The sequence below is a fragment of the Cyrtonyx montezumae genome, unplaced genomic scaffold (genome assembly GCF_038088225.1).
Source record: "Cyrtonyx montezumae isolate F1298 unplaced genomic scaffold, pur_monq_1.0 scaffold_17, whole genome shotgun sequence".
In the NCBI taxonomy this organism is placed as follows: domain Eukaryota; kingdom Metazoa; phylum Chordata; class Aves; order Galliformes; family Odontophoridae; genus Cyrtonyx; species Cyrtonyx montezumae.
Window position 1 is genome coordinate 19,384,469 of NW_027071903.1, and position 24,769 is coordinate 19,409,237.

Sequence of the window (24,769 nt, forward strand, 5' to 3'; positions counted from 1 at the left end):
GCCATCCTCCCAGGACAGAGCAGCCGCCTGCGCCTGAAAGCACCGGAGCAAAAAAGCACGAGCTGACCTCCTCGAAATGTGCATTTGCTGCTTCGGTTTTCAGTGCTTCCAACCAACGCAGCCGGGAGCTCCTCCACCAGACTGACCTACTTGCACCACAGCCCGGAATGAAACCATTCCTTTGCCGCAGATCAGCTTGAGCAGCACGCGATGTTCGGATGGTGGTGACACAGACACCCATCCTCTCGTGTTCCCCAGGCATAGCACTGCCAGCCCAAAGCAACGTCAGGCTTCCCGGGAGCAATGTCAGGCTTCCCGTTGTATTTTCTGTCTATAATTTTAATTTAAAACCTCAGCAACGCTTCAGAGGCACGTAATCTTTATTGAAACTGGCTTGATGCGGATTACTCCCTTGAAGCACAAAGGAAGTCTTTATCACGTATGGCCAGTGTTCGGGGAGCTTATAACTGTAATCAGGTGGGGATTATATCAGCACGATCCATATTAGCTGAATGGTGGCAAAAACCTTTTTTTTTTTTCTCTCTCTTTCCAATTTGACCTTCCCACCTCCAGCATGATAACAACAAAAGTGGTAAAACTGCACAGGGAGGGGCTGCCAGCAGCAGAGTCACCGTCCCTCCCCGGGGCGGAGGATATTACTCTGTATTTTGAAAGAAAAATAAGTCCTTAATTAGTGGAAGCAGATCCATTTATAGCGCATTGTTATCCAGGATTATTTCATTAGTATCTGCTGACCTAATTTCTGAGTTTGAAAGGGAATTACATTTTTTCACACTCCTGGAGTGGGAGGCAAATCAGTAGCATGGTTGCTCACACTTACAACAGTAGGGTTGCAAACATCCCTGTCCTGGGGCCTCCAACAAAAGGAGAATGAAACACGGGCCATCACAAAGGTGTTATCACGACTCCATCAGAATCAGATTTTGGTTCCCTTGAAATACATAATTCCTAATTAAAACATATAGAATCCAGCTAATGCAGTCTCATGGCTGCGGGGTGAAGGGGAGGAACGTATCTTCTTTTTTATTACTGCTATGATGGTCCCCGTCTGGCAGGGGTCATCCCCAGCTCACTCCTTCCACTACTGCCGGACAGAGCTGACTCAGATAAATTAGAAGAGCTTCATTTGGGAGGCTTCTCTGCCACACGAAAGGATTCGCCTCCTAATCTGTCAAAATCCAATAACATTAAAGCAACTGCAACCTGCTTAGGGCTCAGCATGCAGGACCTGCAGCCCGGGGCCAGGCAGGTGCCTGTGGGGAGAGCCAGGGTGACAACCCACACTGGGAGTGCCATAGGAAAGCTCTGCTGCTGAGATACTCTGTGCCACAGTGCTGCAAAGCACACAGCCAAAGCAGCCCAGCAGCCCAGGATGCAACCTGTCCCCCCACCCCTTCCCCACAGATGTGGGGCCATTGGCATGGGAGGGCATACACCTCCCTGGGGCCCTGCTCCCCACCCACCTGCCGCAGACACGGAGCTTGACATCCATGGATTCTTTTGGAGTAAAACCCAGCACAGGTGTGCTTAGTGCTCTGCCCGGATCACCTTACAGCCACCCACCTGTGTGTTTACCACCAGCACTTTGTCTTTCACAAGGCACTACGTGAGCCCCCAGGCGAGCACAGCATCACCAGCCCTACCTCCAATGCAGGGGGCAGAGAGGAGCGCTCCCTCAGCAGTCACCCATCCCTGCTGACCCTACAAAGCTCTGCTGACAGGAGTTTCCCCTTTTCTGCCATCTCTCAGTAACAGTTTCCAGGTAACAAGGGCACAGCGACAAGCCACAATTTCTGCAGGCTGTCAGTGTTGCCCAAGACCGTGTCACTAGATGATGGAGGGACAGCCCTCCTGCTGAGGACAGGCAAGGAGGGATGTGCACAGGTTCCTGCAGTATGCAGGGCAGGCTCCCTGAGCAGGCAGCTCCTGCTGCACCATGCTGCAGGGCTGAGGGAGGGGTCCCCTGGGGAGTACTCCTCTCCACCCTGCATAGTGCTTGCTGTGGGTCTTGGTGACCCGCATCCCTCCTCTGGTGCATGCCTTGCCTTCTTGCTAATGGGAGATGTGTGTAAAATGCACCACGAGGTTGCATAGCATTATTTTTTAAACAAGAGCTGCTTTCTCTGCCCATCGTGCTGCTGGGGAGGAACCTGGATGCAGTGCTGGCAGCAACCCAACGCTCCTGCAGCAGCACGGACACCTGGGGGAGCGGCCCTGCCTGCGGTGCCAGCACAGAAAAGGGAAAGTTGCCTTTCCCTTCTTTTTCTTCAACTCCAGCTCTGTAAATAGCACCCTGGTGCCAAGGGCAGCAGCCTCGTTACCTGTTCTCGGGGCTTTGAGACCTGCTTGACTGCGGGCACCTCCATGGGCTACCTGCTGCCCATGCCACCTGGTGCCAAGGCCAACACGCCTCCCATCCCCACGTCCCGAGTCCCACATCACAGCTACTGCCTTTCGCCCAGCAGAAAATGGCACACGATCCCAAAAATGTGAACTCAATTTGCACTTCAGTGAAAGTAGCGAGGCGGCGGGACGGCCTCGGGGCAGCCTCTCCCACGCTGCGAGGCTGCATCGAGACCAGATGCATCCCTCCGAGCCACCAGAAACCAGTGGGTTCAGAGCGAGGGAGAGCACGGGGCCTGATGCTAAGGGAGTCAGGCGAGGCGGTGGGACGAGCCCTTGAGCTTTCTGCATCCCTCTCATCCAGAGGGGACGAAGCAGCAAGGGCTCCCTTTGCCATTTTACCACGGCTGATTCTTAATCAATAGCAGGGCTGGCAGCGGCTCTTGTGCAATACCACTTTCCGCAGAGCTGGGCCTTCTTCCCCTGCAATGCTCCCAACCCCTGCTGGTCTCAGAAGAATTGAGCCCAAAGCTCCACACAGCAATTCAAATGCATCGCCAGACATTGGGCCACCGGGTTAACCGCTGTTTAATTTCGTCACATTTGTTTGTGAGTTATGTACGTGCCTTTCTTTTGTCAACATCTCCTTTTAAAAAGGATATTGATTTTGTTTTCAAAGGCCCTCGAAAATAAAATGAATGACTACATTCTAAGGAAGAGTCATTTTCTCAACAGCTGTAAATAATTTATTGTTCGCAACCCACCCAGATCAAAAGATACTTCATCAACTGATGTGGCAAAATCTGGTGCAAGCTGCATTTCTATTATCTCCGATCCAATTAACCATTTGGAGCAGACTAAAACATAACTAGATCAATCCAGAATCAGATTAATAACCAATCCATAATCACATTAATCACAATCTGTCCATAATTAGCCATCAGATAATCCCATTGGACAGGAGGTGACATGCAGTATCCCATTATCTCATTAATTATCTATTTTCAGTATCAGACATTGTCCCCAAACCCGAGGAAATGTTTGTCAAGGAAAAATGGCATGGGGGATTTTCTGCCGTGCCAAAGACCCCGACAGTTTGATGCTGAAGTCCTACAGCCTTTGCTTTTGCACAGAACCAAAGCTCTGGCTGAGAGATGCCACGTTTTTAAATAAAAGATGATTATCGTAGGGAGGCGGATAAATAAAACATTTGTTTCATGCGGACGAGTTTCTCAAAGAAAACCCTCCTTCAAAGGTTTTAATGGTAACATGATAACAATAGCTTCACAACGCTAAATCTTATTGCAGATGGTTCCTGCCCCTTTTTTTTTTCTTTCTTGTAACGTAAGTGAAATTGTGTTCCATCTGTTTTAATTTTATAATGGACTTAATCCACGGCTGGCTCGGAAAGAATCGCCATTCACTGCCTTCGCAATCTGCTGCAAACCGAACAAAATCGTCACCCTTTCCCCTCTCTAGAGGCAACCCGTGTTTGTATTTGGGAGAAAGACACGGAGAGCCGCTCCGCACGGAGCGGACGCGGTGCCAAACCCCGCGGCCACGAGCCGGGCCAGCCCCGCACCGAGCCGGGCCAGCCCCGCAATTCCAAGGCGGTTCCCCGGGCAATCGCAGCCCCTCTGTGAAACGCTTCGGGGCTTTTGGTGTTTTGGGGTCTCTCTGGCCAAGTGATGTCTCGGGGTTTTCCAGCGTGCCGCCCGCACAGCGGCACCTGCCCGAATCCCACCTGCCTGACCGCCAGCCCCCCCGGGCTCTGCATGGTGCGCAGGTGAGCGCCTGCAGCGCTGCTGGGCTGGCTCTGCTCTAACCTTTCCCGCTCCCCGCTCGGAGGGAGGTTTGGGAGAGCAAGAACTTTGCCCTCGAGTGGGGAAAGGAGCGATGCAGCGTTGCCTGCCGAGCCGCTGCACGCTTAGGTGTGCCTCACCTTCCACTCACCCCGACATTTCGTTTCTGCATCCTGTAACACGCGGGTACCGACTCACTTAGGACACCGTGGATCCCCACCCGGGGACTAAAGACGCCTTTCCGCACTCCGTCTCCGCGGGGCACCTCCGGTGCCGGGCAGCACTCAGCTGCGAACCGCACAGTGCCACTGCCACGCGGGCGGGGGCTCGCCATGCCCTCAGGGCACCGGCGGAGCGCTCCGGGATGCGGGCAGGGGATGCTCAGCCCTCCCCCGCTGGAGGGTCGCCCCAAACGCCGCTGCACTTCCCAGCTCCCGCACAGATGCGCGCGGACGCTGCTTTCCGCATCGCAAAGCGGCAGCGGGGAGTGCGGGTCAGACAGACAGCCTCGGTGATCCAAGTCCTCCATCTCCCCGTCCCTTGGGATGTCACACCCGCGGTGTGCCCGACTCGCAGAGCCCGTCCGCTCCATCTGCATCCACCGCATCCTTCCGCACCCGCGCAGGTGGATCCGCGCCCGTCGCATTCGCGTGGGGCACTGTGGAGGTGACCGCGCGGCACCGAGCCCCGGGGCGGCCGCGATCCCGCCGTGCCGAGGCTGCCACGGAGCCGTGCGGTGAAGTCTGCGGGGATTTAAGAGCGAGCCGGAGCGCTCTGCCTATTGCTCCGCTAACGCACGGGAAACCCGCGGAGATCGGGGCGGGGGGAGGTGGGGGCGGAGGGGGACGAGCGGTAACGGAGGAAAAAAGAAACGCGAGAGGTTTCCCTGCGGGAGCGCGGAGGGATCAGGTGCACGGAGCTGCCGCCACGCGCGGCTGTTCCCGGGGACGGCCGCCCCGACGGCGCCGAACGCGAACGTCGGGGCGACCGCCGTCTGCTCCCGGCAGCTTCGCCCCGCGGCGCGCAACGAAGACGGGCACGGGAAAAGCGGGCGGAGAAGGCGGAGAGCGAGGAGAGAAAATTCACGGCGACGGGAAAACAGCGGCGAAACGGACGGGGGGGTGGGGGAAGCGGGGAACGGCCGCACCCTCCGCGCTCCGGGACGGCCGCGCGGTGCCGCTGCCCGGAGGAGACCCGGGGGGGATCCGCGCCGCTCCGCGCGCCCATTGTTCGCCGCGGCCAATCCGCGCCCGCCCTCCCCGCGGCCGCCAATCGCCTCTGGGGGCCGCGCGGTGAGGTCAGCGCCGCCCCCCCCCCGCCCGGTGCGCGCTGACATCACGGCGCTGCCCGGCGGGGCGGGCCCGGGGGGGCGGGCGCGGCCCCCGCCCCGCGCGGCGCGGGTAGTGGTGGAGCGGCGGCGCCGCGTCCCGCATCGCGCATCGCCGCCGGTGCGCACGGGGCCGCCCGCATGGTGGACATCCTCCTGCCGCGGCCGCTCCCGAGCGCCATGGGGGAGCCCGTCAAGAGTAAGTGCCGGGCGGGAGGGCCGCGCTGCCGTCGGGCGGGGGCTGCGCTGACAGCGCCGGGAAGGGCCCCGCGTGCGGCTGCGGGATCGGTGCGGGGATCGCGTGCGGCGCCGCTCCGCGCCCGCTCCGTCCTTCCGCCCCGCGTCGTTCTTTCGTTCCCTCCTTCTCTTTCCGCGTTTCGTTTTTCTTTCCTTTTTGTTTCTCTTTCCGTTTTCCTTTCTTCCTTTCTCTTTCTGTTCTTCCGTTTTGGTTTGGGGTTTTTTCTCTCTCGCTTTGCCCGGTGTCTCTTTCCGTTTTCGTTTGTCCGCTCTCTTCCCTTCGTTCTCTTTTTCTTTTCTTTTCTGTTGCGCTTCATTCTCCTTCTGTCGTTCCGTCGTTAGTTCTTTCCCGTTCTTTCTTTCAATCTTCCCCTTCGTTCCGTATCGGTGTTTCTGCTTTTATTTCCACTTCCGAGATTCCACTTTTCCTTCTCTTTCTGGGTCGATTTCCTCCGGTCAAATTTCTCCTCGGAATCCCCGCCGTTCCTTTCTCTCCCGTCGCGGCTCCTTTCTTTCTTTCCCCGTTCCTGCCTGTATTTCTCTCCTTCCTTTCAACTTCGCTTAAAAAAAACCCCAAATACATCCAAACCGAAACCCGCAAAGCGCGGAGCCGCGCAGCCCGCTGACGCCGCCGGTCCCGCAGGACGGCCGGGGCTGGCTCTGTGCGCGGGCTGCGGGGGCCGCATCCAGGACCCCTTCCTGCTGCGGGTGTCCCCGGACCTGGAGTGGCACGTCGCCTGCCTCAAGTGCGCCGAGTGCGGGCAACCGCTGGACGAGACCTGCACGTGCTTCCTGCGCGACGGCAAGGCCTACTGCAAGCGGGACTACAGCAGGTGAATCCGCTCGTTCTAAAAACGAAACGAAGCGAACCCGAACCCCGAGCCCGAGCTCGGAGCCCCGCGCTGCCCGGGCGCTGACGGCGCGGCGCTGCCCCGCAGGCTCTTCGGCATCAAATGCGCGCAGTGCCGGGCGGCCTTCAGCAGCAGCGACCTGGTGATGCGCGCCCGCGACCACGTCTACCACCTGGAGTGCTTCCGTTGCGCCGCCTGCGGCCGCCAGCTGCTGCCCGGAGATCAGTTCTGCCTGCGGGAGCGCGACCTGCTCTGCCGCGCCGACCACGCGCCGCCCCCCGACGGCGCCGCCGCCCGCGGGCCCCGCAGCCCCGCACCGCCGCCCGCGCACCTCGCAGGTACCGGACCCCCTCTCTCCCTCTCCCCGGGCCGCCGCCGCGCCTCGGGGCTGCGGGGTTGCGGCGCTGACGGGGCTTGCCCTCCTTCCCTCTCTCCGCCGCGCAGAGCCGGTGCCCGGACGGCCTCCCGGCCCGCGGCCGCAGTCGCACAAAGCGACCGAGAAGACCACCCGCGTGCGGACGGTGCTGAACGAGAAGCAGCTGCACACGCTGCGGACCTGCTACGCGGCCAACCCGCGGCCCGACGCCCTGATGAAGGAGCAGCTGGTGGAGATGACGGGGCTGAGCCCGCGTGTCATCCGCGTGTGGTTCCAGAACAAGCGCTGCAAGGACAAGAAGAAGTCCATCCTCATGAAGCAGCTCCAGCAGCAGCAGCACAGCGACAAGACGGTGAGCGGCCGGGCCGGGGGGGTAGGGGGGGTGGCCTGGAGGGGACCGGGATGGGGGTGGTTCGGGGCGCAGCGCTGAAGCGCCGCGTGCCCGCAGAGCCTGCAGGGCCTCACCGGGACGCCGCTGGTGGCCGGCAGCCCCGTCCGGCACGAGAGCGCCGTGCAGGGCAGCGCGGTGGAGGTGCAGACCTACCAGCCGCCCTGGAAGGCGCTCAGCGACTTCGCGCTGCAGAGCGACCTGGAGCCGCCCGCCGCCTTCCAGCAGCTGGTGAGCCCCGGGAGCGGCGGGGGGAGGACGGGAGGGGCTGGGGACACCGCCGCGGGGCTCATCGCCGCTGCTCCCCAGGTCTCCTTCTCCGAGTCCGGCTCTTTGGGCACGTCCTCCGGCAGCGACGTGACCTCGCTGTCCTCCCAGCTCCCCGACACCCCCAACAGCATGGTGCCCAGCCCGGCCGAGACGTGAGGCCGCCCGGCCCCCGCCGCCGCGGGACCTCCGCATGCCGCGCTCCCTGCATGAGACACCCGGCCCCGCGCCGCGCCCAGCGCGCCGGACGAGCGCCTTTGTCTTTTAATTATTCCTATTTAAAACCAAACCAAACGTACCTTGCCGACGGCCGAAAAGCGCCGGGATTCTCGCTGCCTTCACCGGACCGCGGAGAGAGAGAGAGAGCGAGCCCCCGCCCCGCTTATTTCGTTGTGCGGAGGTTCGGCGCTGCGGATTTCGATGTTTGTTTTTTCCCCGAAGAAAGCGGATTGCTCTGAGCGGTGCCGGCTCTTCTTCCTCGCCTGGAAGAGAAACGAAAACTCAAATGGGACCGAACGGGGGACGGAGCCCCGCGGCCGTCGGGGCCGCCCCACGCCGGTGCCTCCCGCAGCAGCGGGGCGCGGAGCCGGGGCGGAGGGACGGGACAGCAATGACGGTGTTATAGCGACGGACGGAGGACGGATTGTTTGAGCCTTTAACGAACAAAAGTAAGTTATTGCTATTTATTGTCAGAGTCGGCGGTTGAATAGTGGGATTAAATATTTTGGACTTAATAAAAACGAAAGAACGAACGAACAAAAGGAAAAAAAAACGAAAGAAAACGTTGCGACGAAACGGAGCGCCGGGCGGGGCGGGCTCAGCCCCACAGCGCGGCTCTGCGGCACGGCCGCCCGCACCCGCTAAGCCGCTCCGACCGCCGCTATTTATTTATAGCCTGGAGGCGGAGCGCGGCTTTCCCTTTCGGGCAGCGCCCGGGGCCGTCCCGCACCTGCCGCGACGCGGGGCTGCCCGAGGCGGCCGTCCCTCCGCAGCCCCGGACCCTTCGCGTTCCCGCGGCCCGAACCGAGCGGCCCCGGAGCGGCGCGGGGGTCCCGACCGTGAGGGGAGAGCCGGGGGTTGGGGGCACGCGGCCGCCGTCGGGGCTCACGGAGCGGCCCGGGGAGGGAGGGGAGGAGGGGGATATACCTGCGGGGCGCTCCGCGGCTCGGAGGGAAAATCTGCGCGGCCGACGGTTCCCGTGGGCCCGGGCGGCGCGACGCGATGGCCGCCGCTTCAGGTGCGGGGACGGCGGCCGCGAGGGCGGCTCGGAGCGGGGGAGGGAGCTCCGCCGGGCGGAGAGCTGAGGCCGCTGGGAGGACAGCGCGAGGCTGAACGGAGCGCTATTAAAGTCTTATCGAAACGTCGCAGACGTGCGTGCTTTACAAAACGCGCGCGGTGCCGCAGGCTCAGCTCCCCCGAAGCCGTTGCGATGCACTCCTCGGGCTGCAGCCCGCACCCCGAGCCGCTCCCGGCGCTGCCCGGAGCCCGGCACGGCACGCGGGACCCACACCACGCACAGAATAAGTTACTTTATTATTACAGATGTACAGAGCGCGTTTCTGTCTGCAGTCTCAGCAGTGCCACCAGCACAGCACAACGTAGGAAAGGAGCCCGGGACACACGACTGAAATGAACTCAAATGATCAAAATTACAAAACAGAGCTGGGGAGTTATCTACAGTAGTCGGGATATAAATAGTGCAAATGACACAGATGTCCAGCGCCAGTGCTGGCGTGTCGGCGCGGCCCTCAGCGCCGCAGGAAGAAGTGGCGGGCCTCCTCCCAGCACTGCCGGGGGAAGCGGTTGCACAGCTCGAGGTAGTCCTGAGCGCAGAAGCGTTTCTCTGTGGGAGACAGAACGTAAAATCTGTTATTCCCCTCCTCAGAAAGATGGCAGTAAAACAAGAATAACGAACGGGCGGCCAACTGCGGCCACGTCGCGTCCTCGGCCCTCCCCAAAGCTCCGTTCAGCACCCCAGGCCCACAGCCTTTGTGGGGCTGCAGCCTGCAACCCCTTCCTAAGGTTTGCGGGGTCTGGGCCGCGGAGAACGCCCCAGTTCCCTTCTGAACGGTGCTGCTGTTCCCCTTCATGTTTTGGGGGGACACCGTCCTTCGCACCGAAACGATCCTGCCTATGCTGCCATTGTTATCTCAGCGTTTTGCATCTGGGGAGTGCTTGGAAATCACACTCTCACGTCACCACGTAGTCATCTTTGTTGAAAAGCTCCCTCCTTTCGGATAATGCGAATAGAAAGCAGTTCCCCTCTTGGATTGTGGCTGTTTCTCTCGAGCAGATTCCCACGCAGACGCAGTTGTGGAAAGTTTGCTCTGCAGGCACTGCATGGGGCTGCTTCAGTCTGGGAGGTGAACTCACACTGCACCTATCTCCATTTTTGCTAATTTATTTATATATTTAGGAGCCTCAGGCCCAGCACCGCTCCTCCCCCCGCGCCCTCCAGCAATGCTGCGCTGTAACTGCTCGCGTGAGGGAGAAACGGAGGTGTGCTTCATGCGGGGGACTCGGGCCCTTTTTCCCACCAGCATTCTTCAGTTCCCCATTTATTTAAGGAGCAGTCGCTGTCTCAGCTGAGCGCCTTCCAGCCTGAGCCTCGCTGGGTTAGCTGCGTCTCAGGCTGTGTTTTTACAAGGGAGAAAACAATGCAACTCTCCTGCAGACGGAGGAACTTTGTGGAATAATTGCAGGACAGTGTTTGACTAATTTCTGGCTCCTCGGGTGCGTTGGGATGGCTGCACAGCTCCGGTAACCTAAGACTTCTGAAAGCAGCCTTTGTGACAGCTGATTAAATACGCACACGTACAGCGTCACGTTTTAAGACAGAACACCGTGTAGTGTTTAATAAAGATGAACAGCCCGAATTCCTGATACTGTGAGCAAAGACTGGAAGCCTCCTGCTTTCGGGTCACACTTTAAGCTACAGAGCCTCTCTTCCAGGACTGAGAAATCATTTTGCAATTTACCGTATTCCTTTTTATGGCGGTGCAGATTCAAAAAGCATATCTAAGTCACAGCAAAACATAATATGCACATATTTTGTTACCCAGTTGTGTTACACTCAATGGAGACGTACCCCGCTGCTGGGATAACTGATTATCCGTTTGGCCCGAGCTCTGTGCAAAGTCCTACGGGAAAGAAAAATAGCGTCAGATTTTCAGATCTCGCATCTGAGGAATTAAAGCCATTTTGTCAAGTGTTCAGAGTCAGCCAGAAATAGGCGTGCTCTGTAAGGCCCAGGAAGTCACAGAGCGGTTCGTTCGCCGTGCATCGCAACACGACGCTGCTCGCACTTTCACTCCGCAATATCGAGCGGATTTATACAGCTTAGAAAAACAGTTCTTAATTTACAGCACAGAGAAAGCAGTGCCTTATTACCCTCCTCGGAAAGGATTATTTATCATTATTTTCAGTTTGACACAACTATGGCCGTATTTCTTTAAGACGAAGTGCTGTGCATTGATCCCGTGCAGTCCCCACACGCTCCCGCTGCGCTGCTGACCGACCCCATCCCCACAGCCCCACATCCCCACTCCCTGAGAGGAAGCAAAGCTCTCCCACGGCCACGATGGGCTCCAGAGAGCACGGCAAGCTCTGCTCCCAGGGGCTGCTGCCCCAGCAGGGACAGGGCTCGGAGCAGTGGCTTGTGCCCTGTGCGGGGCTGGGGTTGTTTGACAAGTGACACCATTTAACAGACCACGGGTTTAAGAATCGTTCCAGTGCCATGTAGAAACAGAAGGAAGAAAAAGGATGATGCAACCTCCAGAGGATGGCAACAGATCCGCTGGCAGGGAGGTGCAACGTTGATAGTTGTGAAGTCCAGCAATCATTTTCCTTTGATTTATGTGGCACGCATTTAACACACTATCTTTAAGTGTTCCATTTGTACACACCACCAAACTCTTACATAAACAGGGCTTCTTTTTTGCATTCCCTGGCACGGGACAGAATCTCATTTTTTGGACCCGGGGAAATATTTTACAGGCGGCTGTACCAAAACTCGCATGGAAGTGAGTGAGGGACGTGCTCGACAAAAAGGCAGCGGGGTGAAATGGAAGCAGAGGGGCAGGGCTCCTCCGTGTGCTCCCCAGCGCCCGTGGGAATCGTCCTCTGTGTGCGTTCCACATTTGGGATTTGATCAGGAGTATAAAAGGGAAGGAGCAGCGGGGTCAGCACTGACACGGGCAGTAAGTTTGCATGCAGGGATCTTCCACACGTTAACGCAGCCCCTCTTCATGGCAGTGTGAGGACGTGGCACCTGAGATGGACATACAGCTCTAATTGGAAATCTAATTAATAACGCTGAGCCTTGGAAATACATTTTGCTGCAGTTAGTACAGACTTAAACGCCACAGTTTCTATAAGAGAAAACGAATCAAGGTAAATAAACTTAATTATTTGATGGGGGGACTCTTTGCTACTCTTCTTTATATTTTTAAATTGAAACACAAATCCAGCTTGCTCTGTTCACTCAGACTGCTGAAGTTACTTTTTGCCACTGCAGCTTCCACAGTGAAATCTGTAGTTCCCACATTAAAACGTGTTAATATATAAAGAAAGTTAAGGTGCAGCACAAAGCACGGCTTTGTATTTCAACAGAAGCTGCACTGCAAATTCTTCCAAAGCGAAGCTCAGAAGTTTTTTTTTTTTCTTTGAACTGCTACGCAATTATTTTAGTGTTAAAAGAATGCAAAGTAGTTGCACTCAGAAGCTCACTAACTCCAGAGTTACACTGAAACCGTAGTAAATATTTAGCTCTCACGTCCTTTCTCCTAAGTCGGTGCAGCCTGCCGGGACTGGCTGTAAAGCATTAGGAAGGAGCTGGAGGACTGTTTCTGTACCAGGTGACAAAAGGCATGTTATTCTGCGGGGTGGTGATGGAAACAGCATTCAGTGGTTGGAAAATGGACAGCAAAATGCATGGGAAGCATGAAACATGCTTGGTAAGTACAGCGCAGCCCATGAATCGACACAAAGGGAACAAAACTTCTGTAAAACCTTACTCAGAGCAGTGTTTGTGATGACCTCGGTGGCTTACTGTCAAAAACAAAGACTGCAAGATCAGACCACTAACATATGTTCTGTGTACTGTCTGTATCAAACATATAAACTTCAGTTTGGTCCTCTCTGTAAATCTATTGTGCACAGTATACAGCCATACATTTGTATGTAAACAGATTCATATGCAGATTTCAAATATGCTGCATGTGCTTAAAAGCAGTGAAATATTTTAAGGACCATCTTGTAACAGTACGCTCTGCATCCAATCCTTCTGGCACATCAATAACTCCAGTGAGAGCGGGATTCTGCACGCGGCAGTGAGAACCTGAACTGCTCGGGTAACCTTTCAGTGTTATAAGATATCTCAAGCACAGGCATAATCTGTGGTTTGAAAAGAGCTGCACGGAATCTTCAAGTACTTCAGTGCTGTTTACTTGCTTTACTTCAGGCAAATAACTTCCAAGTGCACAGCGAAGGCGAGAACAAGGGCCGCAGCGGTCCTGCGGGCACCACTACCTGAATGAACGTGGCGAGGAGCACACAGCTCATCTCCTGCTCCAGAATCATCTTGTTCTGAGGGTTATTGTAACAAGCAGCTATTAGCGAAGGGAAGAGCACTTTGATTAACCGAGGATCGCTGAAATACTGGAAGGGCAACTGGCACAGCTTCTGCAGCACGGTGGGGTGACGGCCAGATTGTACGATGATCTGGAAGGCAAACGGAACAGAATCAGAACACGTGGTCTATCTGGTCTTCCTGCCGGTCGCCCAGGGCGCTGAAGTCATGCTGAAAGTATGAGCACGGTTGAGAAGAAAACATTTCAGTAAACACTAAAAATAAATCTTAGAACGCTTAGTCCAAATAACTCCTGTTTTTAGCGTGCAAGTATTGTATTTACCACTGAGGAACTCCAGGAATATAAGGCTGTAAACTGCTTTTGCCTGTATTACTGAAAAAGACAGTAAATAAATGAGAAATGGATTCATCGGAAGATTGCAATACTTTCACTTCAGACAAAGAATGAAAGCAAACAGCTCTCCCAACCGCAGCCATTTAAACACAGTGAGCATGTCTTTCTTTAAAAAAACAACAACAACAACAAAAAAAACACCCAGAAAAAAAGGTAAGAGCAAGATCTGAGATGACCAGGACTGTAAAACCCGCGTGCAGCTCGCTCATCCTTTACTGGAGTGCTCTCTGGCAGCCAGAGAGGACTCTGTTTCATTGTGGATGTCTGCTATGCATTCTCAGGCACTGAAAAGAAAAGGTGATTGTAAGCTGCACAGCAACGGGTTTCAGTGGAGACTCCGAAAGACCCTCCCATCTGTACTTCTTATCTCAGTTTCTATCAGTGCCATTGACTTTAAAAGGAGAATTGTTTAGATAAATGGGACTGTTGTCATGAAGCAGGCTAAGTTTACAACTGTGTACATCTGAAGAAATCAGGCAATGCTATACTGGTCTCTCACAGAGGAACCTTTCCCATTTACTTGATATTCTTATACGGTCTTTGTGATACGCTAAGAAAAAAATATGTCGGAATCGGATCTGTTCCAAGGAACCTCGATCAGACAATTATAATATGAAAGAGCTGTTTGACCCAAAGTTGGCTTCTCAGCACAGGAGGAAGCTCCTATAGGGCTGAGCACTGTAAAACCTAGGGTCACGACTGTAAATTGTACTTGGAAAAACACAATTTTACAGGTACACACCCAGACAAGACTGCATTCAAATTAAAACCAGAAGGACAGAAAGAAGCAGCCGAGGCCACAGGAACATAAATTACAGGGATTTACAAGTTTTCCAAGCACTTTTAACAATACCTTAAGAACACACTGAGTCGATAATGCAGTTCAGTTTAAAAACAAGATCAACAAAGTAATCGTTGGCGTTTTTGCAGTTCGCCGGCCTAAAATACACTGAAAACCTTTCAGAATACTGATGGGAACGTCTGAGTGACCTTAAAGCTGGGAGGAATTTTTAAGAGGCAGACAATTAAGCAGTGCTCTTTTGAGGGAAGTATCTATCAGCCCACCACTGAAGCATTTGGATGATGCAAAACCTAACTGTTGGCTACCGTTCTTGGTGATTACTGCTGGGATTTTCTACTTTTTGTTATAATAAATATATTATTTATTATTGTTATTTAACTGTAGGCTTTTCTATGGTAAATCTTACAAGCAGAAAAACACTTCTTATCATTCACAATGACTGTAAGTGGTATTTGTGATGGAGCACAGATGGAGTGCCATTTCTTGGTTACTGCTGGCCACCAAACGTGATGAGCAGGCGCAGGATGAGCAGTTCTGAGCTCTTTTCCTTTTCCACTTCACACTTCCCTTACCCATTCTAAAAATGCCACAGGTAATTAGCGCTCTCAAATAAGCAATGTGGACATAACATTACTATTTTTTTTTCCATCTTTCTAACTGTGTTATTGACATTAAAGATAGGAGAGCTGTATTTGAGAGCTGCTCGTTGTTTTAATCCGCTGCTTATCACATGTGGAATCAATTTAATGAGTTTAGCTCATTGAACTAATGCAGCTACTAAACCTGATATGCTACAGCACATACCCTAAAGAAAAGTCATGAAACAACTTGCTCCTACCTGGAAAAAAAACCTGCAGACATACGAACCTCCATCAGAGCGGAAAGTACAGCCCAGAACTCGACTTAGCAGTGACCAATAAAGAAAACAAATGGAGGCCTTGTCTATGACTTCTTTACAGTTGGAAAAGACTCCTCTCTATTTTTTTTTCTTCTTCTTTTTAATAGTAACTTCTGTCTCTTTGCTGAATGATCCCAGGGAGTTTTGCAGGCCTGGAATACCCATCTCATAAACTGCTTTAATATGAGATACAAACTGCTTACTGAAAGGCAGTGCAGGAATTCATGTCACATGCTGGAATCCTACAATTAGCTTTTCTTGGTGCTCTCTCTCCAGCCTGGAAGTCAGATATGCCTGTCAGATGTAACAAGATCCTAATTAAATCTCTGCATTTCTGTACAGCCAAGCATTTCAGCACCTGCTTAACTTCAGATAGGTGCCTAGGTCCCATTAATATTAGCTTCTGGTTTTCTTTTTCCGAATTGAGACCTCTCTATCGAATTACTAAAAGCTATGCATTTTTAATTGTTATTCAGAGCAGGCAACTCCATGTTGTTCTCTACATTTTACTTAAAATGTTGCCTCCTGTTGAAATTAAGATACTTATAGCGCTTTTGTGGTTTTGCCTGAGCTTTGCTTAAATAGCACACTCTCTTTTCCATACAGAAGCCTGCTGAAAATGAGAGGCTAGAACATCTCAGGTGCTCTACTGTGCTGAACTCAAGCAGCTTCTCCACTACACAAGCAGCGAGGAAGGCTGCACAATGTATCCCACTCTAATATCCAACTTGGTCAGCTTGTAAACATTGCTAAAAGTCACCTTAAGGAATAGTGCTGGTGGTGTCTGAACTCCCAGCTCTCAGCACCCATGCTGTCCCTACTGAACCCGTGCAGCCTGACCATCCTCCCAAGAACGCATGCAATGACCTGGGGGAACTTGTAACTGAGCACAGCTCTCCGGGCTGCCTACCCGCTGCCTTCTGTCCCTCCCACCAGCTTACAGCCTCCTGCAGGTCCCACTAATGGGCTTCACCTCTCATTGCCAGTGGGGCAGGTGCTCACCCCTTCCCTCGCAGGCAGCCCCTGCTCCCATCTGGCTCTCAAGCACAGTGACTGTCCTGATCCAATGAGCTAATCTCTTCGGAAAGAATGTCTCCCAGTGTCTCTAAATGAAATCGATTTTTTTCCCAAGTTTATTTGGACTGATATTGACTATACAGTATATTGCTTACACATTAGCTGCAATTCTTCCAGCTGTGATAGTCTGAAGCAGTATAAAAGTCAGTCATTCAAAACAGGCCGCCGTGACAAAAGCCAGCAATGTGCCACACAGCACTTGAGCAATGAAAAAGGACAATCAATCAAAAAATTAAAAGCTCCTCATAGCACTGGGGACGCAATAAAGTTGTGAAGGGAACTCATCATTCTGCTGGGAAATAAGGCTTACCCTGTCACTGGAATAAGGTTTCTGGCTGAGCATCCAAGGTGACCGCTACAAAGCTATTCTATCCTGAATCCTACTGTCCTTCCCTGTATGCCCACCAGAACGGGTCCAGCAGCCTTTCCTTGCTTCCTGGCACCTTGCAAAGCAAGAACTTCACCGGACTGACACGTTTGCTATGGAACTGGTAAACCACAAGGGCCTAAATAACTTAGATTCGCCTTTCTCCAGGTAGCAGAAGGAATGTGCACCTCTTCTTTCGTTTTCTCTCCAGAGACTCAAAAAGAACTTTCTGTGGATCTCATAGGAATGAGAATCTGATCCTGCTGCTCCCTTCCTTGCTCACAAAGACAGGGAGATAAACAGGGAGATAACTGCTCACACACACTGCGGCAAAACTTGCATGACAACTACCAAGATGCTTTGGTCACCATCTCATGTGCCACATCTGGCACATAAAACATATATTTGAATCAATCAAATATATTCCTTCTATTGTGAACAAATGATGCAGATACTTACACGTATACGTATGAACGCTGTACGAAGCTGCACTGTAAACCTTCACAGCTAACAGGATTCTGCTTTTCTGATTGTTATGCATCAGTGTCAAATTAGTCAAACCTTACCAAGTCAATGTCTAATTTTACAACCCAATTAAAATAAGAACCCTCTAGTCTTTGGAGCCATGCTTGGGTAATTGAGTTTATAAGCACCTTGCGAGTCACAATCAGAATTTTCATTGAGAAATCTAAAACATCACTCGAAAGTTGAAAGAATGACTGCATGTAAAACACTGAACAAACATCACCCAAATCAAGGTAAACTGCTGATGCGTGTACTCCTTCAGACCTCCAGCAGCCTGATCAGAGATGTAAGTTTGGATGCATGTGACTCACTTTCCATGAGCTAGCAGTTCAATCAAACTGCCCGGTGAAGATTCACTTTTTTTTTTACCCCCTGTAGAAGTATTTTTGGTGACAATCCAGATTTCTGTTTCCAGCTTGTAACTGCATACTTCTTAGATGTCAAAGCGTTTGAAAAAAAAAGAGAAACTAACTGAATTAAAAATTTGCCAGCAGCTCTCTAGAGGTTTAAAGATTAAGATCTGAGAACGGTTCGTAACGCTTCCAGGCAAATATGCTAAATATTGTCTGATATTTCACTACACGTAACTAAAAAAAACCAAACAAGCTTCAGTCTTACATCATCTTTTTCACTCCGTGTGTGCTATCCAAGGTCAGCCCAGGATTACTGGAGTGGGGAGGCGTAATTTTTGCAGTGGTGTTTCATTGAGTTCTACCGATGGTTTCAGGTTTTATTTACTGAGAATTGCCTTTGGAAAGACACAAGGCATCATCAATTGCCCTGGAGAGCACGTCTAAAATCTGCAGGGGCACTTCCTACCTATCCAATTATTTCCTCTGAGGTAGCTGACATTGTTCAGTAAATTGATCAAGTATTAGAGGTTGTCACTCTTGTATCAAGTGAAAAGTGAGAGAAATTATCACACCAGCATGAGAACTGGAAACAGGAAAACGTGCTCGAATCTCAACTTTGTAAAGCTGAAAACTTCCTGAAGTGAAACCTTTCTCAGCTCTCGGAAAGAAAAACCGCTAATGACAAGGTGTGTCCTGTAGCTGCTGAGTAACAGATACAGCCATTATAACTCAAAGCTGAATTACATTTCTAGAGACATATCCTTCTCAATAACTCGTCGGGGTTTTATGAAGCAGAGCACTAACACGTGTGCTTATACTTGACTGTGGTATTCTGCTGTAACCTATTTCACGTTCAGATGAGGCTCTCTGAGAGCAACACGGATGGAGGAGCTAACAGCTCTGTAAGGGCACTCCTGGTGTTTCCACAGTCCTGGATGACCTGCTGTTCCAAACTTGGACACGGCCACTGTAAACATTTGGATCTTAAAACTGTACCGTTGGCATGGGAACTATTAATGTTTCTTTTCTATTTATCATTTATATCAAAGTCAATTTTAATTTGTACAAACAACTAAACGTGATTGAACTGGAACTGAAACGCCGTGCATCTATTCTTTGTAACTACGCAGAATACATCAAACAGTTAAACGCTTTTGTTTGATGTAAGGTTATTTATAACTTGGTAAAAGAAATAAATCTTTGTATTAGTAGTCCACAGTTTCTCTTCAAAGTTAGATCTGCATTATTTCTTTGCTTTTATATAAACAGATCCCATACTGCTAGCATTCAATCAGTGGAATATGTCACCACTTAGACTCTTCTTCTGTTTTAAGGTCAAGCTCTTTTCTTTCCATTTTGCAAACTCCACTATTGGCAAGGCTCTGAGCAAAGAATGTTCTAAATTCCTTCTAACATCTTATCAGGAGCCAGAGCACCATTTCCATGCAAAAATAACGTGCCAAAACGTTACCTTCAAATTTTAAAATAAGAATTTGAAAAATGTCAATGTTTATTTTCTTAGCATCACACGTAAGCTTTCAGAGAGAAGTTGAGCAGATAACAGAGGTCAGAATTAATGGTTTTCTCCTTGCAAACCACACTATGAGCAGTGTCCTTCTAGAGCTAGCTCTATGGTTTAAGAATGGAGTGATCTGTGACGCTCTGTGCATACGTGAGGAAAAAAAACCATAATCACCTGGGCTGTTTTAGTGTATTTACCCCAAACCATCTGAGCATTTCAGCTATGACAACAGCAAATATAAGCACGATGACTTATTTAAAAATCTATCTAATAAAGTTTATCAACGGTGTTGCTTGGGGGAAGCCTGGAAAAAGTTCTGTGTAAAACTCCTGACAAAATGCCACTCAAAATAACAACAGGGCACTTTAGTTAAAAGATAATGAAGTCTACAGAGATTAAATTCAGCAAAAAGCAAATAAATGTAAACAGATCTTGTAAAAGATCAGCTCCATTACAACGTGACGAGAGGAGAATGGAAACAATTCTAATATGCACTGAGGCTGCTTGTGCATTTAAACACACGCTCGGGCTGCAGGATGAACTAGTAACCGAACACCTGAACCACAAAGAGGAGCAAGGAGAAGCTCAACTCTAAAAACAACAGTATTTTAGCATTTAACATACTGACATAAAAACAAACATCTACCTGTGAGGCTACTCTCATGCTTGAAGTTAAGCATGTATTAAGTACCTCGTTAAATTCCAGGGTATCATTACTTTCTAGAGAATTACTAGCTTCATAGTTTCCAAAATATCGTAACAGAGGATTTATATGTTTAAGTGTTGGACTAATCATTTTTTATTAGAGGAGCTTATTATTACGCATCAAATGTATTGAGAAATGCATATATTCTGCAAGCTTAAACCAAGCACACCATGTCTCGGATCCTGAAACTTGATTCTGAACATTGAAACAATCAGAACTGGGCCTTGCAGTCCTGTTTTATTTTTGAAACATTATCTCACATTTAGAAAAGACCTTCAACTTCAGCAATGCAGCGTACTGAATTTTAGGGTGCTGTTCCAGCACTGACTCACTACTCATTACAGATGTTTGAGTTGGAAAGGACCTTTAAAGGCCATATGGTCCAACTCCCCTGCAACAAACAGGGAAAGCCACAGCTCCATCAAGTGCTCAGAGCCTGGTCCAGCCCTAGAGGTGAAACTCCACTGATGTGAATGAAGAATTCGTGATTTACAGCCTAGAGAGAGAACCAGTCTTTAGCTGAAAGAAGTTCAAAATGAGTATTAGAAGAACTCTCTGCCATCACCCTGGAAAGCAGAACTAGCTGGCTAAAAATCCCCAGAAGGTGTGAGTAACTAAAACATTACAGCCTGAAGTGCTCTCTCAGAGCATTCTTCCTCTCAAAATCAAGCCTTTTCTGTCACACTCCAAAGACCAACTTGCAAATACAGTCTTAGATTTGTTTTTAGCACTGGTACATCTTGCTTTTTGGCTTTCATAATAAATGCAAGGGCTTTGTGAAAATACTCCATCGACTCCAAAGACTGTGTAACACATTGTGCCATTTGACATGCTGAGCTGGCTGAGAAAAAGCTTTAAAGAGTAAGAAAACGTACTCTTCTGTCACAAAAAATGTGCTACAATTTACCCATAACCAAGAGCAGAGGAAGACAAGCCAGATTTTCCACAGTATTCACTCTTGCAAGACTTAATGCATTTTAATTTTTCTTTATATTTCAGCGGCGCCTCAATTAAGCGATACTCATTTGTTTGAGCTAATATGATGATGTAGGTTTCCGAGACTTCTTGGGGTCTCTTGCAGGATCCCACCCTGAGAGCAGCAACTGTCAGCTGCTGGAGCCCAAAGCTGTGAACAGAGAGCAGGCCGATGTCCTCTCCGTGTGGGGCCAGCTCGGCACCGTCACTGGGGGTCTGCAGAGACTTAGAAAGCTTACGGTCTATGGCAGAAGAACAGGGAGTTCCTTCACACATGGGGCAAGACAGACAATAGTTCACAAGGCCTGATTAAAGACGTGCAGACTTCAGACTTTGTGTTAAGATTTGGTGTGAAATTTAATTTTCATGGAAAGGAGAGACTAGCACGCTCTGTTAGAAAGGGGAAGAGCAAAGGGCAAGCATTATGCAAGCCTGCGCAGCCATCACTGCCAACGTATTTCCACTGCCCAAAGCCAGAATATGCCAGGCCTAGGTCTCTGCTGAGAAGAAACTGCTTATTAAGCAGAATTATCCAAACTCTGTGGTGTTTCTGACGTGGACAAAGGTCCACTGGGGATTAAGCTGAGACCACCAAGCTCTCTCTCTTCCTGACCCAAGATTAGCACGTAGGTCTTCAGAGGCTGTGACACAGGACAGTTGCTCTCTCCGGGCCTCTCTTCATCTTGAAGCTTTAGTTATGGACTCTGTTTTTAAGGCTGTGGAAGTACTGCTTTCAATGACACTGGGAGCCAAGTTTATTCTTTGGTGTTTGCAGTTTAAAAGCAAGACAATAAAGTAAGTCCAACTGCATTCATTTTCATACCAATTCCTATAACCCGCTCCAATAGGAATCAGCCATTACAAACTGAAACTAAATACGACCCATTTCATTTCAGGCCTCTGCTCTTATTACAATTCCTTCCCTACAGCCTCTCAAAACACAAAACCAAAAAAAGGTAAGAGATTTTAGAGCAACAGAAATACAGTTTAAAACACAAAGTATGAAATATGCAGCTCTCTGTACTCGTATTTTATTTGCTTTGTCATCGATTGCTCTGAAAAGATTGTTGTTTATCAGGAAGCTCAAATAACAACAGAGGCGTCTGACAAATCACCCAAGAGGCATTTCCACTTCCCTGTGTCTCGTGAGGAATGCCAGCTTTTCTGAAAACATCACTTCACTTAAGTGAATTGATGTGGGCTGGCTATGTAAGATTGATAGGAAAAAAGGCACACATTAGAGTTGTTTAATTTACTGCGTTTTAAAATGCTGAGTTTAATCCTCAGGGTTTTTTTTTTTTTACTGCTCACAAACTGTAGTGCTCCTAAATGGCTACAGATCACGTGAACTGCTCACTGAAATCAGCTATTCCACAAACTATTATTATTTTTTTAATTTAAACTCAAAGTTTTCAAGGGTTTTTTTGGAAAAAAAAACGAACTTCAAGATGCATTCCATACCCCTAATATACTTCCTTGCTATTTACTTTCAAGTACAGCCACAGTAACTACCAATTCCTGCACCATTACTCCTGCTGCTGTACTTCTAGAAATCCCATTTGCCGGATCAAAATCATTCCAGTCCCAGCACAGCCCCCAAAGAACACAAATAATAGAAGCTTAATGGTGGCTGCCAGTAAACAACCTCCATGGCCTCTAAATAGTGCTTTCATAAACCACTCTTTTAAGTTTTCCTGTTTTTCCAGTTTCCAAGTCTGCAATTTCTACGTTTCAAAACTATTTTCCCTTCCCCATGCTCACGCTCAATCAAACCAGCCACACACTGCAACTCACTGACACCAAACACTGTCCACTGCGCAGAGTAATTCCCCTAAAGGTGGCAGTTTGCAACCTAAAGTCATCCTGCAAGCCCCCCTTACAGCCTAGCAGTACTCGTAACCACGCTTACGGCACGTCTCATATACGTATACATGCAGTATGTTAATCAGCTTTAGGTTCATACACATCCTACTTAATGAGGTATTATACCTGTGACAGTATTTTGTGACGTTATATATCTTTAATGCAGGAGAAATTTCCTTTCCCCAGATATCCCGTTATCTCACTGTTCCTTATTCCTTTAAGTGAAGCAAGATGGCATGCCTCAAAGAGGCCCTACAGCGCACTCCCCATGGCTGTACAATACGGATAAGTTCCTCGTGAGTGACCAACTACTGAATTTGACTCTGTGATATTCCGTTTTCAAAGATTACTCGATCACAATATTGACGTTTCAATTATTCCCAAATTCACAACAGGAATAGTGTACTGTTCCTGTGGGCTGTCCAGGGGTAAAAGAGAAGGGACAGAGAAATAAGTCAGCTAAACTAACACAACTGCAAGACAAACTTGCCAGGATGAAATCCCTTCCTCAAAGACATATGGTTTGCATATCCCTTTTTTTCCAGTTGCACCGGTTACCCCAGTAAAACTTTTTAACTGTATCTGCAAACCCTACTTTGGTAAAAATGAAATAAAAAATGTGAAGCTGCATACACTTCTCCCGAGTGCTTTGACAGAAGCGTTAACATTCTCCAATACACTAAAAATACACTAAGAATTTTAGTTCAACAATTCAGAAACATAAAGTTCCGTTCCACGCCAGTCCCAGGAGCCAGTGAGATTCTGCCCGAGCACTCTACATCGTTTGTCCAACAGGGAAAGAAAAAGAAAAGAGGGCTCTTTTTATTTAAATCAGTTGCACAACTGAGCACCGCAAACAATGCAGCTTCCTCCGGAGCCGGCCAGACCAGGTCCTGAGTCGGAGGATCTGATTTGTGATGACTTTTCAAATGAAAAATATTTGCTAAGTGCAATGAATATGGAAAGATTTCTATTCCCAGTACGGCAATGTGAAAGCAGCCAAATCATCTGTCATTCATGTTAATTTAATTACGGGACCACATTCAATTATCCAATATAATATGTAAATGAAATGAGCTGACGGCACATGCTAATTATAGTCACCGCAATAATTAAATCAACGAAAGGGAATAAAAGTGTAATGAAATAGGATATTTTAATTAACAGGAACATTTTAATTAGCAGCCGCAGTCCTCCAGCAGTGACACGGCGTGATGGTTCACCCCGAGATCGGACATTATTCTTCCGGCGGTTCGGTTTTGCACCCCCACCCTCCACCAGGGGACCCGTTAGGGCCGCTCACAGATTGAGGGGCAGCACCAAAGCGATCCTGCTCCGGGCTGAGCTGCACGCAGAGCAGTGCCGAGCTTCTATTGTAAACAGAAGTTCACGTGCCGAGACAAAACAGGCAGCGCCGTTCAGGCATGACTAATGACGTCGGGACGTTTAAAATATTACCAGGAACACTTTGCTTTTTTGATATTTTCAGTTTCAGGACTGATTTATCTCCCCCCTCTGGTGACGGCAGCTGCCTCGAAAAGGCTCTGCGGACGTTACAACAAAATACAACAAAAAAAAAAAGGAAAGGAGTATCGCCGATATATTTAAACGTGGGCAGAGCCAGCAAAATCCAAGTCTCCTTAGCAATCCTCTGTCCCCATCGCTCCTGCACAGAACCATCTGGGCCTGGGCTGATGGTAACCGTGCAGCAGCAGGAGCTGGGAGCCCAGCACGGGCCGGCACGCGTGTGCAGGACTCACTGCAGGGCTCCTGCCAGCTGCACGGAGCAGCGAGGAAAGAACGCGTCCTGCGCGTCTGCCTCTCAACTAACTGGAAAGAGTTCCACAGATCCTACGCTGCTCACCGAATACATCACGCTCACTGAGGATTTTACTCCACGAGCGTGAAATATTTGGGAAACTGTCCTTTGATCTGACTCCGTAGTGGCAATAATTCACCTAAAATCACAGCAGTACTTCAGGAGGTCAGCAGACAGTAAAATCTTATTTTTTAAATAAATCTATTCTATAAATTGCGCACTTTGGGGGTAATTAATGCTCTTTTTTTCCTTTATCTCAGTGCACC

The 24,769-nt window shown here is 50.0% G+C and overlaps 2 protein-coding genes across 3 annotated transcripts in view; one reads left to right on the forward strand and one right to left on the reverse strand.

Annotated features, from left to right (window-relative positions):
• The first annotated feature begins 5,532 nt into the window (after nucleotides 1–5,532).
• Nucleotides 5,533–7,866, forward strand: ISL2 (ISL LIM homeobox 2). Of its 2 annotated transcripts, XM_065734289.1 has the most exons (6): nucleotides 5,533–5,692; nucleotides 6,374–6,563; nucleotides 6,669–6,919; nucleotides 7,026–7,309; nucleotides 7,406–7,576; nucleotides 7,655–7,866. In XM_065734289.1, exons 1-6 carry the CDS (start codon nucleotides 5,635–5,637, stop codon nucleotides 7,769–7,771), a joined length of 1,071 nt encoding a protein of 356 aa, XP_065590361.1. In that variant the 5' UTR covers nucleotides 5,533–5,634; the 3' UTR covers nucleotides 7,772–7,866. The 2 variants fall into 2 exon arrangements, with proteins under 2 accessions (XP_065590361.1, XP_065590362.1); XM_065734290.1 differs by lacking the exon at nucleotides 7,406–7,576.
• A 1,494-nt stretch (nucleotides 7,867–9,360) lies between these two features.
• SCAPER (S-phase cyclin A associated protein in the ER) overlaps nucleotides 9,361–24,769 on the reverse strand; it is a 141,276-nt gene continuing 125,867 nt past the window's right edge. The window contains exons 30-32 of the mRNA XM_065733596.1: nucleotides 13,142–13,333; nucleotides 10,701–10,752; nucleotides 9,361–9,455 (exon numbers count right to left, since the gene is read on the reverse strand). Of these exons, the coding sequence (XP_065589668.1) occupies nucleotides 9,361–9,455; nucleotides 10,701–10,752; nucleotides 13,142–13,333 (339 nt within the window). The remainder of the gene's footprint in view (nucleotides 9,456–10,700; nucleotides 10,753–13,141; nucleotides 13,334–24,769) is intronic.